The following is a 15,651-nucleotide window of genomic DNA, read 5'->3' as shown; positions in this document are numbered from 1 at the left end:
ATTACTGTTGTTTTTCAGTCCAGCTTTTTAATATATGAATATTAAATAGATATCTTCTATCAAAGTGTATATACGTTTTATTGGCACCCTCTGTAGTTATATGTGAGCGACAACCTAGTGAAAGGGACAATGGAATCGAATGAAGCAAGACGGAGATATAGTACTGCTATTCTGCATTTCTTACTAGAGACTGCAACAGGCATAGCAGCTGTTCCTTCTAAAAGCTGACCTGCAACTACTATTACGTTACTTTTGTTAACTAATTAAAAAACACCAAACCCCCATGGCACTACAGCCCTTGAAGGTCCTTGGCCTACCAAGCGACCGCTGCTCAGCCTGAAGGCCTGCAGATTAAGAGGTGCTGTATGGTCAGCACGACGAATCCTCTCGACCGTTATTCTTGGTCCTTCTAGACCAGGGCTGCTATCTCACCGTCAGATAGCTCCTCAATTCTAATCACGTAGGCCGAGTGGACCTCGAACCAGTCTTCAGGTCCAGGTAAAAAATCCCTGACCTGGCCAGGAATCGAACCCGGGGCCTCCGGGTAAGAGGCAGGCACGCTACCCCTACACCATGGGGCTGGTTTTGTTAACTAATACTCCATCCAAATAAGTGTGTGCAAAACGGGAAGAAACATGGCAAGAGGTCTGTAGCTGTTACAATAACAAGTCAGAACTGCTAAGACTGAATTTTGGCTTTCATTACAACTCTTAACAGTCCCAAGAGTTTAATATGTATGGAATATATATATATATAATCACTCTACTGGACAACATTACACTTCCATGACTGCATTAATGTTCTACGAATAAAATAATATTCTACTCCAGCTATCACAGTCTGACATATATCCCTAATGCCTATGCTCTTGGTAAAATGTTTTGTAAAATTGTTGTACAATTAATTTTATAAAAATTTGGTGAAAACAAGCTGTGTTGCTCACGGTAAAATTATTTTATAAAATCCGTGGAAGCATCAGGATGGCCATCTATGAACTCACTTCTGAACTTAGATGTGTATATGCTGCCATCTATTGATATTTTAAACCAAGAATCTGCTGTTCAACTTACAGTGTGTTTGAGAGTATGGCTCCAACAAACAAAGCAAAACTTGATGCTTTAGCTACAATTATATGTTGTACAGTGGTAAAAAGGAAGAAAAGAAATGGCAGGAAATGCTGGACTCGGGATTGGATCAAGAAAAGAGAAGAAGGTAGAGGATTGCTGTCCTTGGTCGAAAATTAGTTGAGGTTAGAAGACCAGCATTCATGTAGGAATTTGGCGATTGTGTTTTTTGCCTCTTTTCTTGCATTTCTGTTGTGGTAAAGTGGCGTTTTAACTTCGTACAAACAAGGATATTTCTGGTATTCCTCCAGTAAAACACTAACAGCTTCCTTAGTCCAGCCGGATCCTGCCATTTTAGAAAGAAGTGTTTGTTTACAGTCGAGCTTCACAGTCTTCTCACGACGTAGCGCCAGCATCATCGTGATATCAGCTTCGCTGATTGGTTCGTTTTGTAAAATTAATTTTACGGAATAGAACATGTCCTATTTTATGGAAAGTTTTGTCAAAGGTTTTATAAAATTTGAATTTGACCGTGAGCAACAGAAATTTTATAAAATTAAATTATTGTACAATAAATTTGACGGAAAATTTTACCGTGAGCAACAGGCATAATACTGTCTTACCCTTACTGCTTACGACATTTCTTTATCTGTTTTCCATTCGCAGGTACATTACACATGAACAATAATGAAAGTATCCTTGCAATATCATTAGTGTGGTTGTAAAGAAGTTTAATATAATGGGCATACTAAACTCATTCCTTTGCCTGCGTGCGCATGTGTGAGCAAGTGAGTGAGAGAAGAAGAAAGTGTGTTGCTAAGAATGTGAAAAATATGCAATATCTTAACCTTTCATCAACACAATAGCTTACTCATTACAATTAGGTGTAGGAAGTGAGAAATATATTTTGAAGAGCCAAGAGACATTTCAAGGCAGTCGAGCATTGGCTAGAAGCACTTCTACTTTGCAGGCTAAGTTTGTAGTTTTTTTTTTTTTTCTTTTATGAAAATAAGGAGCTATAACTTTTACAGTTAAACACAAATAGTTTTAATAAAATAAGCAAGAGAAGGCATAACACCATATTCAAAGGAATAAGAACACTTAATTGCATTAGGGAGATGGTGGGTTCGAATCCCACCATTGGCAGCCCTGAAGATGATTTTCTGTGGTTTTCCATTTTCTCACCAGGTAAACGCTGGGACTGTACCCAAATTAAGGCCATGGTCACCACCTTCCTAATTCAAGCAGTTTCCCATCCTTGCATCACCGAAAACCTTCAGCATGTTAGTGCGATGTTAAACCGCTAGTAAAAACCAAGAAACACACCCCGTACACACAATTTTTTATTTAATTGCAAATAACATTTCCTGTAGTTTGAGTCTCAAACTCTAAGAGCAGGGCCTCTCACGGTGCATGCACTTTGCAAAAGATGACTTTGCTGGGTTGACCAGAATGCAGACCCCCCACTCCTTGATTTGGAGCAATAGCGCTGTCTCTCTCTTTCCCCATGCCTGTCTTGCTCCCTCCCCCGGTCTCCCTCTTCCTCACTTGCTCCGTAGCACTTCAAATCTGAGCCGAGTAGCCCAGAGACGAAGCGTTGGTCCGAGCCGAGTGGGACCGATGCACTGTGCAAAGGAACTCTGCGGTTCAATTTGCACATGTGAGATTTTGGGCGTTTCAGAGGCCCCACTCTAGAGAAATGTTTACATGCGATTTCACAGCACTGTGCTTACTCTTTGAGGATCCTGTGAGCAAGACATAGACAAAGCCTTAGGCTTCTGGAGACGTGCTCTTGTTTCCCGTTCATAGCAACGAAGCAGGCTATATAGCAAAAATATGACAGCACCTATTGCATATTTAATTTTCTTTCTCATGTATTCTGATGTGAAACATTGCAATTATTGCATTACAATTATGTAAAGGAAATTAATCTGGCATGTGCAGTGGCCTCAATATAGGAAGGTCTGGCTCGTGTTTGCATATTCTTTCCCCAACCTTACAATGAGCCATTTTAAGCAAACGAACGAGTCAACGACTAACAGGATACAAGTGAAAAGGAAATTATGTTTATATTTAGTTACAATGTGAGCGTTTAACAAAGTATATAGTATAAATTTGACGCATTTTAGCAGATCATAGACATTTTTTTATTTTCCTTGCAAAAAAATCAGTTTTTTATTTTTTTTTTTTAGGTAGTTACCTATATTTTTCTACCTTAGGGCTAACATGATACAAAACTAACAAATTTTAATCTTATATGGTAACCCACTACGAGGTGCATGGGTACTTTTTACTCGTAGCAGAATGAATTATTACGGTAATTCTTGCTACTTTCCTAATGGACTCCCCCAAACACTCGCTATTGCTTGATATGTTACTGGCATCCGCGTTATTCGAGCTGGTGACATATTTGCACGATAATGCCAGTCTGGGGTAATGTCTACCCAGTACGCGTTCTAACTTGAATTAATCAGAGGAGTTTTAATTTTTGATTTGCGTTCACTGTGGACATTCAGTACTAGTTTGGCTGTGAAGTGTGGTGTAATGTAATTTGATTGCTCATACCGATCCCATGTGTTTGTGTAAGCTATTTTAGGCCTATGTTGCTCAACCATGAAAATCTCCCGAGTATGAGTTAAGGTGTGAAATTATTAAAAGGAATAAAATGGTGCCGGCCTTAGACTTGTTAAACTCAATGTAATCATGTGGCAGAGCAGAGGATGTAAACAACAAGTTAGACGTTAGTCTGGTAGTATAGTGTAGTTCACAGAGATGGGCGCCTCAAAAACCAGTAAATAGGAAATTAAAGCTTTTTGTTTGGACTTTTATACTATGCTGCTACGCTGTGATCAGCTCCTCATAGATTACAATATTGAGCATGCGTCCTGAGGAATTAAAAAGGTCAGAAGTTATATGCCTATTGCATATGGCTGAGCAGCGAAGGGTAGTGGCACTTGGCCACCATGTTGCACCAAAGAGCTTGCAGAGATTATTCTTTTAAGTGTTAAATTTTGCAGCACAAGTCAGGTGTTGCTTGAAGATACAGTTCTATATAGAGCAACTCCTATGTATTTTGGAAACCTTTTGTGCTTTAATAATGCTATTTCCAAAATAAACATTTGATAACTATTTCCTTCAGGGTGGTTTCTGTTTTGATCATGCTTGGCTGAAGTCTCCATTTAGAAAAGTAATTTCTAAAGATAGCAAGATCTTCAGCGAGGACATCTTCAGGGCCATAAAAGCTGGTGGTGTTCCTTGTGGCTACTGTACAGTCATCCACATAACCAAATTTTCTGGATGTTGCCTCTGGCATATCGCCAATGTACAAATTGAAAACTAGTGGGAGAAGCAGATCCTGGAGGTAGACCATTATTTAATTTTAGTTCTACGCATTGAATCAGACATTACCACTCTGTACAGTCTGTCGTTCAACATGCTGTTAAGAAGGCAGGCTAATGATTTTACGGGAAATCACATTAAGTTTATACACAAAATTGTCTCTCCAGACAGTACTGTATAAACCTTTAGATCAATAAATGCTACAGATGTCACAAGGCAAAGCTGGAATCCTGCTTCCATATAGGCACAGTACCTGGTTGGTTCAGCTGCGTTGGGGTCTAAAGCCAGCCTGTTCAATAGGAATATGCTGAAGTACAGTAGGAGCATTTCTATTGAGAAATAGTTCCAACAGCAAACACTAGGTAACACAATTGGTCTATAACTATCCAGTTTGATCAGCAGGTTTCCTGGGTTTTTGAATGAATTTGTTTGAAGAGATGAGGGAGGTTATCACTTCAAGTAATAATGGTTTTAAACCTACTTAGCCATAGGCAAGTGCTCTTCCCACAGTCAATTAAGAATTCAGGGAGAATTCCATCTAACCCAGGAGCTTTGTCAGCTTTCATATCTTTTGACTTTGCCAAGGGTACTCCAAATTTGGTGAAAGTCTTGTCTTTGTTTCTTAAGCTCTTAACATGTGTAACAGTTTCTTCATCCTCTGGCACCGTAGGCATTTAAGCATCGAGTACACACATAACATATTCCATATGCATGATTGGTGTATTGCTCCTATAATGCTGTAAACTGGGATTTTATCTCTAGAGTAGAGTTGGTCTTCAACTGTTGCATGGATTCTCTGGAGAATTACTACTGCAGCTTTCATATGTCTTGGGAGCTTTGTGACAAACTTTTTTTGTTTTATATTGCACTGGTACAGGTAGGTCTTATGGTAACAATGGGATTGAAAAGGGCAGGAAGTGGCCATGACCTTATTCACAGTACAGCCTCACCATTTGCCTGGTGTGAAAATGCGAAACCACTGAAAACCCATCTTCAGGGCTGCCGAGAACGAGGATCAAACCCACTATCTCCTGAATGCAAATTCACAGCTATGCAACCCTAACCGCATGGCCAACTCTCTCAGTAACTGACAATTAAATCTACTTGTGTTATCTAAATTCAACTGACATTTGAATACCTGGTCTAAGACATCTTATAGTTTAGTCCTAAAAAAAGACAACTGGGCCTTCCTTTCATGTCATTATTTTAGCCAGATTATTTATTTATTTATTTATTTATTTATTTATTCAGGATCAGCAACAGCATAAGACTGTCTGGCTGCCAATGCTGACGTTCAGTTTAGTACTGGAATACTGTGATGATAGTCGTTTAAAAGGGTATCACATTTAGGTCATCGGACCCTAATGGCACTAGGTCCAATGAAATGAAACGATAATTATAACCTCAAAACATATCCACTGACTCGAATATAAAATGAATGATGATGGAAAAAAAAAAAAAGGACCATGAATCCAAAACAATCAGTGGACCCAATTCAGAAGGCCTTATTTTCCAAGATGATGCTTGTTGCCCAAAGGGGTACAAAATCCAGGTCACCGGCCTCTCATAATAGTACTAGTCACTGGTAAAGCAGAACCTTTGTGTTCCTCCTATAGCGGTACTAATCAGGTAACTTAGACCCATGGTGTTCCTCATATATTGGTACTACCCGTAGGTAACGCAGACCCATTCTGCAGTAGACCACATTCGAGCACAGCGGTCGGCACATTCTCTTGGTAGACAATACTCTTGAGGTGGTAGCGGCGATTACTACAACTAGGCAACCCTATGTCTATACAACACTAATCGGAGAAAAAAATGGAAGGGATGCGACACTTCAAAAAATGAAGGTATCGGCCACAAAGGGCATGAAAATGAAAGACTCCCTAGCCCTCGAGTGCTCTAATACCGTCGGGGTCAGAAAAGAACAATAGTTGACAAAGGGAGGTCAGATAGGGCAGAAGAAAGTGAGGAGCCTGGCACAAGTAAGTAACTCAACTGAGGGCCCCGTGGTCGCCAACCCATAAGTTCAGAGCCTCTAGGGCTCTTTTCAATCCCCTCGTATGATAAGCAGGGGATACCGTGGGTGTTATTGTACCGCCCCCACCCATAGAAAGCAGGCACTACTCCATGCAACTGTGTACCCGCTGCTCCGCCCCAGTGGGATCCACACGATGGTACTAATTACAAGCAACACCCAGACCCGTGGCGTTCTTCACAGAGTGGTACTACAGTACTGTTAGGTAACATAGACCCTTGCTGTTCCTCACATGGTGGTACTAATAGCAAGCAACATCGACCATGCTCCTCACGTCATGGTACTAATACGTAATCCCATGGTTCTAATTCCATCACCCCTTAAGACAGGCAGGGAATACTATGGGTGTATTCTTTGTCTGCATCCCCACCCACAGGGGTACTAGAAATCTAACCGAAGTACCTATGCAGGGGTACCAGGTGCAAGAATCAGCTCACCCCCACTCCCCCTTTTTCTTTTTTAACAAATAACACTACAACTAAAGTTTTCAACAGACTTTAACACTTTGAAGTTACAAGTTTGAGTCCGAATAGATAATGAAAATAGAGAGAAGCAAACATGAATGGCGCTGGCGTGACAGGAATGTTAACCACTTGTCCAACGATGATACGTATATTCCCTACCAAACTGCCAACACATGTAAAGACATATTCAAAGGGACACATGGCATTATTCACCTCAAATCAAGACTTTCTGCCAGCTTCATCTCAAGAGCTAAAAGAACTCCCATCCCTGCAACAAGTACTTTATATGAAGGATCACAGAGGTGGTTTGTTGCTGATTATTCCATACAAAATTCTTATCAGTTTTTGTTGTAAAATCAATGGCAGATACCTTCAAACACATACTGTATCTGTTTATTTTTGATGAGGATCAACCTCCTGAAGTTTGAAAGACCATCACAGCTGTGGCCTCACGAGTTTGAGATGGCGGCGTGTGCAGAAGTGACGCCGAGTGTTATGCGCATTATTATTATTTTTGGTGGTAAAGAGTGCAGTGCAATACTCCAAAAGTGCTACAATCACTTCAGATAACCCTCCTGGATACCTGGAAAACAATTCTATTGGAAAAACTATTGGCGAGTGAAAAATGTACTCTTAACTGTTTGACATGGTGCAGTGCTTAAAGTCTGGGGATGGCAGCCATAGGTCGGCCTCAGCGAAGGGACGGGAGAGGTGTTGTCAGACTGCCTGTAGATAATCAGCCACTGCTCTGCTTGGCACTTGCCCTAAGTGGGGACATCGAACTAAACCCGGGTCCACAACAGTGCACAATTTGCGGAAATAGTGGTAGGAGGAACCAATTATTTGTCCACTGTACTAATTGCTCACTAAAAGGCCATAGAACCTGCGCAAAAGTCTCTGTCAATTCAGAAAAATAAAGAACGGTTCCCGTACATGGTTATGCTGGAAGTGTGAAATGCCGCTGTTATCAGACTCGTTCTTTACAGTTACCAGTGATACGCCCAGTGACTTAGTAAATAATTCTAAATGTACATATGTAAATAAAAATATAACTTTTTGCCTTCAATGCGTGCAGTATTATGCGACCTGGACGGTTACAAAATATCCACGCATCGCTTGAAAGCCTTGACCTGACCATCGTATGTGTCAATGAGACGTGGTTGTCCAGCAAAATTAATGACTCAGAAATGTTCCCCGACTCGCTGATATTGTTCCGTAAGGACCGATCCCACCACTCTGCAGGGGGAGTTCTAATTGCAGCCAAGCCAGAATGTAATCCAACTCGAGTTCATCTCCTGGAGACAGCAGCCGAAGCACTGTGGGTGGAAGCGACGTGCAACAAACGCAAATTCCTTGTTGGATCAATTTAGAAATGCTGCACCTGATAATCAAATTTAATACCAATAAATTTTATAAATGTTACTCCAGCAACGAGAACAAGTCTATTATCCATAATAACAATTATCAACTGCAGAAGATACTAAATACTGTTATGAAGTTTTAAGCAACGGGAATCAACACAACTAGCCAGATTTCAAAGTTTTTTATTTTTATTTTATTCTCATTTTAAACAATTTTAAAAGATGTTCATCGGATAAGTTTCGGCGATAAAATGTTTAGACTGAAGAAGATTTTAGACAAAAAGTGTTAAGACATAATTTTATTGTAGTGTGACTTAAAATATTATAAGATTGTCAATTAGTTTTATAAGAGTAATTTTGAACCAAAGAATTGTTTATGATCTTACACAATCTTAGATTAATGATAGTTTGGCTGATGATGCTCACGAAAAGGAGCGAAACATGTACCATGTAAACATCATAATAAATATGCAAGTTTGTAACATATTATTGTATTGAAAAGGTGGCAATTGGCAAACTAAAGGAATTGTATCACAAGTAGATCTTCAATACGGACGAGGAAAATGAAGTTTATAACCTGCAATAAATTGCTTTCCGCTTTCTCTGACTTATTCCTTCATCAATTAATGTTCGAAGCCACGCGTATTATGCAAACAACACGCTCAACCCTTGACCTTTTTCTAAGTAATATACCACAGTCCGTCCAATCTCTTAATGCTATTCCTGGATTCTGTGACCATCAGGCAATTCTCACAACACCGACCCATATAAAACCATCCCCCAAATTCCATACCAGAACAGTTTATAATTTTTCCCGAACAAACTGGAACGATCTATCCACTTTACTATCCAACCGCCTCCCCGTTCTCACCTCAGATTTCACCGGCAGTGCTGACAAACAAGATATGGAACGACTGGAAGAAAATTTTCTTTCAATGCGTAGAAGAAACCACGTCAACAGTAAATATAACCAGCAGACGGAAATCTCCATGGATTACCAAGGAGATAGTGCGAGAAGTTCGAAGAAGGGACCGCCTGTACCAGAAATGCAAAAGAAATCCAACCGATTACGAGTGGGAGAAATACAGGCTGGCTAGGAACAAGGCTAAACAATCTATCAGAGATTCCTACGATTCTTACATCCACAGTCTCAACACCAACTCCAAGGAACTCTGGGCTCTTCTCAGAAGTAAAGGTTGCAGCAGAGCTCTGTATTTAAACATAACGGTACGGCAGTCTCCATACCACAAGAAATTGCAGACACCTTCAACAGGAAATTTAAAAGTAACTTCTTCGTACCTACTGAGGAAGAGAACATGCTATATATTCAAGGACAACATCTATCCCTCTAACCAACCTGTATTTCTCAACGAATGAAGTAAAGGAGAGCCTTCTGAAAACAAGACCTCATGCCGCAACCGGGCCGGACTGAGTGACAGCAAGAATACTCTAGAATTGAGCAGTCGCCTTGGCGCCCTCTTCAACTATTCCATTAATACCGGGTCTGTACCTCTGGAGTGGAAAGAAGCCAACCTAGTGCCAGTTTCAAAGGTGGAGATAAGGAAAACGTAGATGATTACCATCCAGTTTCTATAACATCAGGGGTCTGTAAATGTATGGAACGTCTAGTTGCTAAATATATGTTGGATTTTCTCAAGGAGAGAAACCTGCTGAACTCAAACCAGCATGGCTTCATTCCAGGAAAATCTTGCACTACACTTCTAACAGAAGTCATTGATGACTGGCAGTTCTCTTTCGAACAGACTGACGTCTCACAAATAGACTGTGACTCTGGACTGGAGCAAAGCTTTTGACCAGGTGTCACATCAAAGACTTCTGTTAAAACTTAGCAACTACAGCATTCAGGGTAAACTGCTGTCATGGTTGAGGTCATTTTTGATGGGTCGAACGCAATGTGTTTTGTACGAAGGAGCAAAATCAGACCAAACCACAATTACTTCTGGAGTAATTCAAGGCAGTGTGATAGGGCCCCTCCTGTACACGATTTATGCTCTCGACTTACCGGATTGTGTAAATTCGACCATGGCGCAGTATGCCGATGACAATCATTTACAGAGCCATGAAAAACAGTGACGATATTATAAAATTCCAATCGGATCTGGATAGTATAGCTCTGTGGTGTGAGGTAAATAGCATGTATATAAATATTAAGAAGTGTAAATATATAAGACTAAGAAGAGCTAAACAACCACTCCAGAACCAACCTAGTCTATGTGGAATCCAACTGCCGACTTCTAACTCCATCAGACTGCTCGGTATTCACATTACGGACAATCTGAAATGGAATAAACACGTGGAGGAAGTAAGGTGTAAGGCATACAGGGCGCTAGGTTTCGTCCGCAGATGTCTCTCGGGAGGAAGAAGTAAAGCCCTACGAACGGCTTACATTTCCCTTGTGCGGCCCATACTATTATATGGCCTTCCTTCCTGGCATCCAACTACAACGGAAAATATGAAGAAACTAGAAGGTATCCAGCGACGAGCAGAACGTTTAATTAACAAACACATCCCCTTAAACACAGCCAGGTCATTGCCACCAGTTAACTCGTTATGTACACAAATAGATGTAGCCTTCCTTAGGAAATCCCTGGCAGATAACACACACACCTCTCCCCTTTCCACCGCCTGCAGCTCAATTACTGCTCTGTTAAAAGAGGCCCAGGAGTTACTCTTGTCCCTCCATCGCTAGAACAACCTCATACTTAAATGGGTTTTACTCAAGGGCTGCTCGTACCTGGAACCTTATACCATCCGAGGTAAAGCTACTTCCTCTTCCTCACTTCCTCCGCGAAGTAAAGAAAATGTATATGTAAATAGAAACCCATATGTGATGTATATAACTTGTATAAATTAGAATTGCAAGAAGGATGGGTATGTGGGCGAATGTGTATGCGTGCGTGTGCGAGAGTGGTTGTGAATGAGTGTATACAGGAGTCCGAGCGAGAGTATAAATGGCTGGGTGTTCTTTAATATTTTCAGGATAAATCAAGATTATTATTCTAAGGGTACAGTGTTTGTAGTGTAAATATGTAAATTTAAAATTGTCTACGTAAGTTTGTATGTAAATATTCAGTAGAGTATGTACACGTGTGGAGATGGAGGCACTTCCGTGTATGTGGGGCTTGCCCTTTCTCCATCTACCACCCCTAAATTGTACATGTACAATTTAAGGAAAATAAATAATAATAATAATAATAATAATAATAATAATAATAATAATAATAATAATAATGTTTCCTTGTATACTCTCGCTGCGACTCTGCTTGTTGCCTTCAAGTTGACTCCATCGACTTCACCCAGTGTGTGTTGATGGGAAGGGGTAAATCGAAGTTACCCTGTTGGGTATGTTAATTATTATATACTCTGTCCACATGCATGTACAACAATGCCCTGTAAATATTTCTTTTGAGAAGTGCATGACTAGCTGTTTCTATAAAGATGGTTTTAATTCATAAGTGTAGCAACTATTGCTAACCTAACTTTCCACTTCAACAATGGTTAAGGGTCAAGTTTCCTCCAGCAGTAATTCAATACATTCAAGGAACAATGTAGTGACTGGACTTAACACTGCACGAAGTCCAAGGAAGTATAAAGAAGAAAATACATTTTCATTTTAATAATATATGCATAATAAATTTTTAGAATTTGTCTGCAGAGCAAGTTTCGCACATTATGCAGCACAAAGCAAAAACATGCTGTAATGTCTTTGAACTGGACGAATGAGGTGGCAATTTTATCTTCTATTCACAGCAAATGGCTCAAATAGCTGATATACACGCAACTGATAAGTACACGCAAGTGGGAAGAAACAGGGTAGCTTCCATTTACCCCTTCCCAATAACACACAAAGTGAATAGCATGAACTGTCAATTTTAAAGCTGAACCTTGAATGTCTCAAGCCTGGTAGGAAAGTACTTGTAAATAAAATTTACAGCAATGTTCCAGGTGGATTAATTTTGAAAGAGATACATTTGGCTCAATTCAACATTTGATGAGCAAAGAAAATTAAAGGCAGTTAATCATCATCAGGTAGTAGCTCTGCTACTTTATACCTTAAAGTAAGGTTTCTTTTGGGGAGGGGGCAAATTGTAAAAAAAAAAAAAAAAACACCAGTTTAAGGCAAATATTTTTTACTAAAAACATCAAAGGAGAATTGCAAGTCACATTTTTACTTAACTGCAAATATTCTATTAGTTTTTAAAGGGTTTATGAAACTGTGCTATATTCAATTTCATTTATTTTTTGCAAGTTATCAGTTTGTCAGTAAAACATATCCAATATACGGCACTGGCGAGGCAAACATATTAAACACCTGCAACTTAACTGAAAAGGCAATCCTTTTAAATAACTCTAGTCCTGCACTTTGAAAGACATACAATTGCACACGGCATTATTTACTTCAAATCAAGACTTCCGCTGCCAGCTTCGACTCGAGAGCTAAAAGATTTCCCATCAATGCGAAAAATATTTTATATGAAGGACCGTTGAGGTGGTTTGATGCTGATCCTTCCATACAAAATTCTATCAGTTTTTGTTGTAGAATTCGGTGAAATGCAATTGCACAAAATTGAATTCTGGACTATATGAACTGATCTAAATGTTTCAAAATATGAGTAAATTCTCAATACTGCTCAGTATCGGTCTTAATGTTTGGTAGCATTTCAGTTTTTCACTGTGCAGCCAACTACTTCAATTGAAACCAAAGTAACTGCAGTACATGACCGTTTCCAGAGGGAATGTTTTAACAGCTTATATTGTTCATATGCTTCATGTACAAGTTAATTTAATTTATGATTCACAGTAAATGGTAGTGGACCACCTCAGGGAATTAAAAACAGAATAAATTGAATGCCTTTATTGTATGTATACAGTACAATATGAACAAAAATCACTCTTAACATGAGATACATATTATTAAGACAATACTTTTTTTACTACTGTATTATGCAATGAGTAATATAAATAATGCCTTTAAATGTGTATATATATGTTTCCAATATGAATACAAATGAATCAGTCTTAATTACATGAGATGTGCAGAATATATTTTTGCATCATTATGTGATAAATACAATATCAGTCTTGGCCAGTATATGGAGTTCATAAAGTAAATTATTACAAAATGTACAATTGTATCAGTCTTAACTAACAGGTATAAAAGATATCACCCTTCACAAAATGCAAGCTTAAAATGAAATTCATTAGAGGTATTGAAACTATGTATATGGAAAAGATAAAAGTAAACTGCTACAAAATGAATATCAGTCTTAAGTAGTAGAGAAAGATTACCCTTAATACAATATAAAAACCCGAAAGAAATTAATCATTACCTAAAGCAGATTTAGCAGTCATTATTTCAGTCTTACATCTCACAGACTTAAAGTTCAGAGATAGCAGTCTTAATGCTTAAAAGGAACTTTTCACTCCATTTCCTCCACAGTAGGGCCATCATTTTCATATGATCCACCTCTTCCAGGTTGGCCATAAGGTGTACCACCAAACTGCTGACCATATTGCCCACCTCCATATTGCTGGCCATACTGACCACCTCCATACTGTTGCCCTTGTTGCTGACCACAACCTCCCTGATGTATCTTTGTCATTATGGGACTACATTTACTTTGCAATTCTTTCAACTTGTATTCAAACTCTTCTTTCTCTGCAAGAGCATTGCTGTCAAGCCATCTCAAGGTTTCATCACAGATAGATCTAACAGTACTTTTGTCATTTTCAGGCAACTTCTGACCAGCTTCTTCAATAGCTTGCTTTACACTGAATATATAGCCCTCAAGTTTATTTTTTGCAGCCACCCGTTCTCTCTGTCTCTCGTCTTCTTCACGGTAACGTTCCGCTTCTGCCAACATACGATCAATATCCTGTTGAGAGAGACGACCCTTCTCATTACGGATTGTTATGTTACGAGAGCGCCCTGTACTAACATCTTTTGCCGTTACATTAAGAATTCCATTTGCATCCAAGTTGAAAGTTACTTCAATTTTGGGAACACCACGAGGAGCAGGTGGAATACCAGTTAGGTCGAATGTTCCCAACAAGTTATTATCTTTAGTCATTGCTCGTTCACCTTCATAAACCTGGATTGTAACAGCAGGCTGGTTGTCCGCATATGTGGTGAAGGTCTGAGTCTGTTTGCAGGGGATGCGAGAATTACGTTCAATTATCTTAGTCATAACCCCTCCAGCTGTTTCTATACCAAGAGACAATGGTGCCACATCTACAAGCAGTACGTCCTGAATCTGTGAACTCTTGTCACCACTGAGTATAGCAGCCTGAATTGCAGCTCCATATGCTACAGCCTCATCTGGATTAATTGACATATTAAGATTTTTGCCATTGAAGAAGTTCTGCAAAAGACTCTGAATTTTAGGTATACGAGTGGAACCACCAACCAATACCACCTCATTAATGGAACTCTTGTCCATTTTTGCATCTGCCAATGCCTTTTCCACAGGTCCAAGAGTGCTCCGGAATAGATCCGAACACAACTCTTCAAAACGTGCACGAGAGATCTTTGTGTAGAAATCTATACCTTCATACAGGGCATCAATTTCAATGCTGGCTTCAGTGCTGCAGGACAGTGTACGTTTTGCTCTTTCAGCTGCAGTTCTTAAACGCCTCAAAGCTCTTGGGTTGCTTCTCAGATCTTTGCGGAACTTCCTCTTAAATTCATCAGCAAGGTAGTTTACAAGCCTGTTGTCAAAGTCTTCTCCACCCAAGTGAGTATCTCCAGCAGTGGATTTCACTTCAAAGAGCGAACCCTCATTAATAGTAAGGATGGAGACATCGAAAGTTCCACCACCTAGATCAAAGATAAGTACATTCTTTTCCCCAGTCAGGTTTTTGTCCAGTCCATAGGCAAGAGCAGCAGCAGTTGGCTCATTGATTATTCGGAGTACATTCAGACCCGCAATTGATCCAGCATTTTTAGTAGCCGTGCGTTGAGAATCATTGAAGTATGCAGGTACAGTTATGACTGCATCACGGACCGTACCTCCTAAGTAAGCCTCTGCAGTTTCCTTCATCTTCGTCAACACCATGGCACTTATTTCCTCAGGAGTGAATCGCTTCCTTTCACCTTTGAATTCTACTTCAATTTTTGGCTTGCCACCTTCATTCACCACTTTGAAAGGCCAATGCTTCATATCAGCTTGAACCTTTGGATCATCAAAACTCCTGCCAATGAGACGTTTTGCATCGAACACCGTATTCTGGGGATTCATTGCTACCTGAAAACAGAATTGAATTTAATATAACTTAAGTGAAATTGAGGTACCGGTACATGGAGGGAACTGTCTATACAGAGAAATACAACATACATTCTAAACATTTAGAGAATCAAGGAAAGG

General features: G+C 39.6%; 2 protein-coding genes across 3 annotated transcripts in view; one reads left to right on the top strand and one right to left on the bottom strand.

Annotated features, from left to right (window-relative positions):
• The window catches only part of Cad74A (cadherin-74A), a 355,590-nt gene that overhangs the window by 285,811 nt on the left and 54,128 nt on the right, over nt 1-15,651 (top strand). The gene's annotated exons all lie outside the window — the stretch shown is intronic.
• The window catches only part of LOC136856809 (heat shock protein 68), a 143,879-nt gene that overhangs the window by 107,511 nt on the left and 20,717 nt on the right, over nt 1-15,651 (bottom strand). The window contains exon 2 of one of the 2 annotated variants that reach the window (XM_067134928.2): nt 13,178-15,531. The exons of the other annotated variant lie outside the window; for it this stretch is intronic. Within the exon in view, the coding sequence (XP_066991029.2) occupies nt 13,708-15,531 (1,824 nt within the window). The 3' untranslated portion in view covers nt 13,178-13,707. Of the gene's footprint in view, nt 1-13,177; nt 15,532-15,651 lie in introns of those variants that run through there. 2 annotated transcript variants of the gene reach the window in all.

This window comes from Anabrus simplex, chromosome 1 (assembly GCF_040414725.1).
Source record: "Anabrus simplex isolate iqAnaSimp1 chromosome 1, ASM4041472v1, whole genome shotgun sequence".
In the NCBI taxonomy this organism is placed as follows: domain Eukaryota; kingdom Metazoa; phylum Arthropoda; class Insecta; order Orthoptera; family Tettigoniidae; genus Anabrus; species Anabrus simplex.
This window is presented reverse-complemented; position numbering and strand designations above follow the sequence as displayed.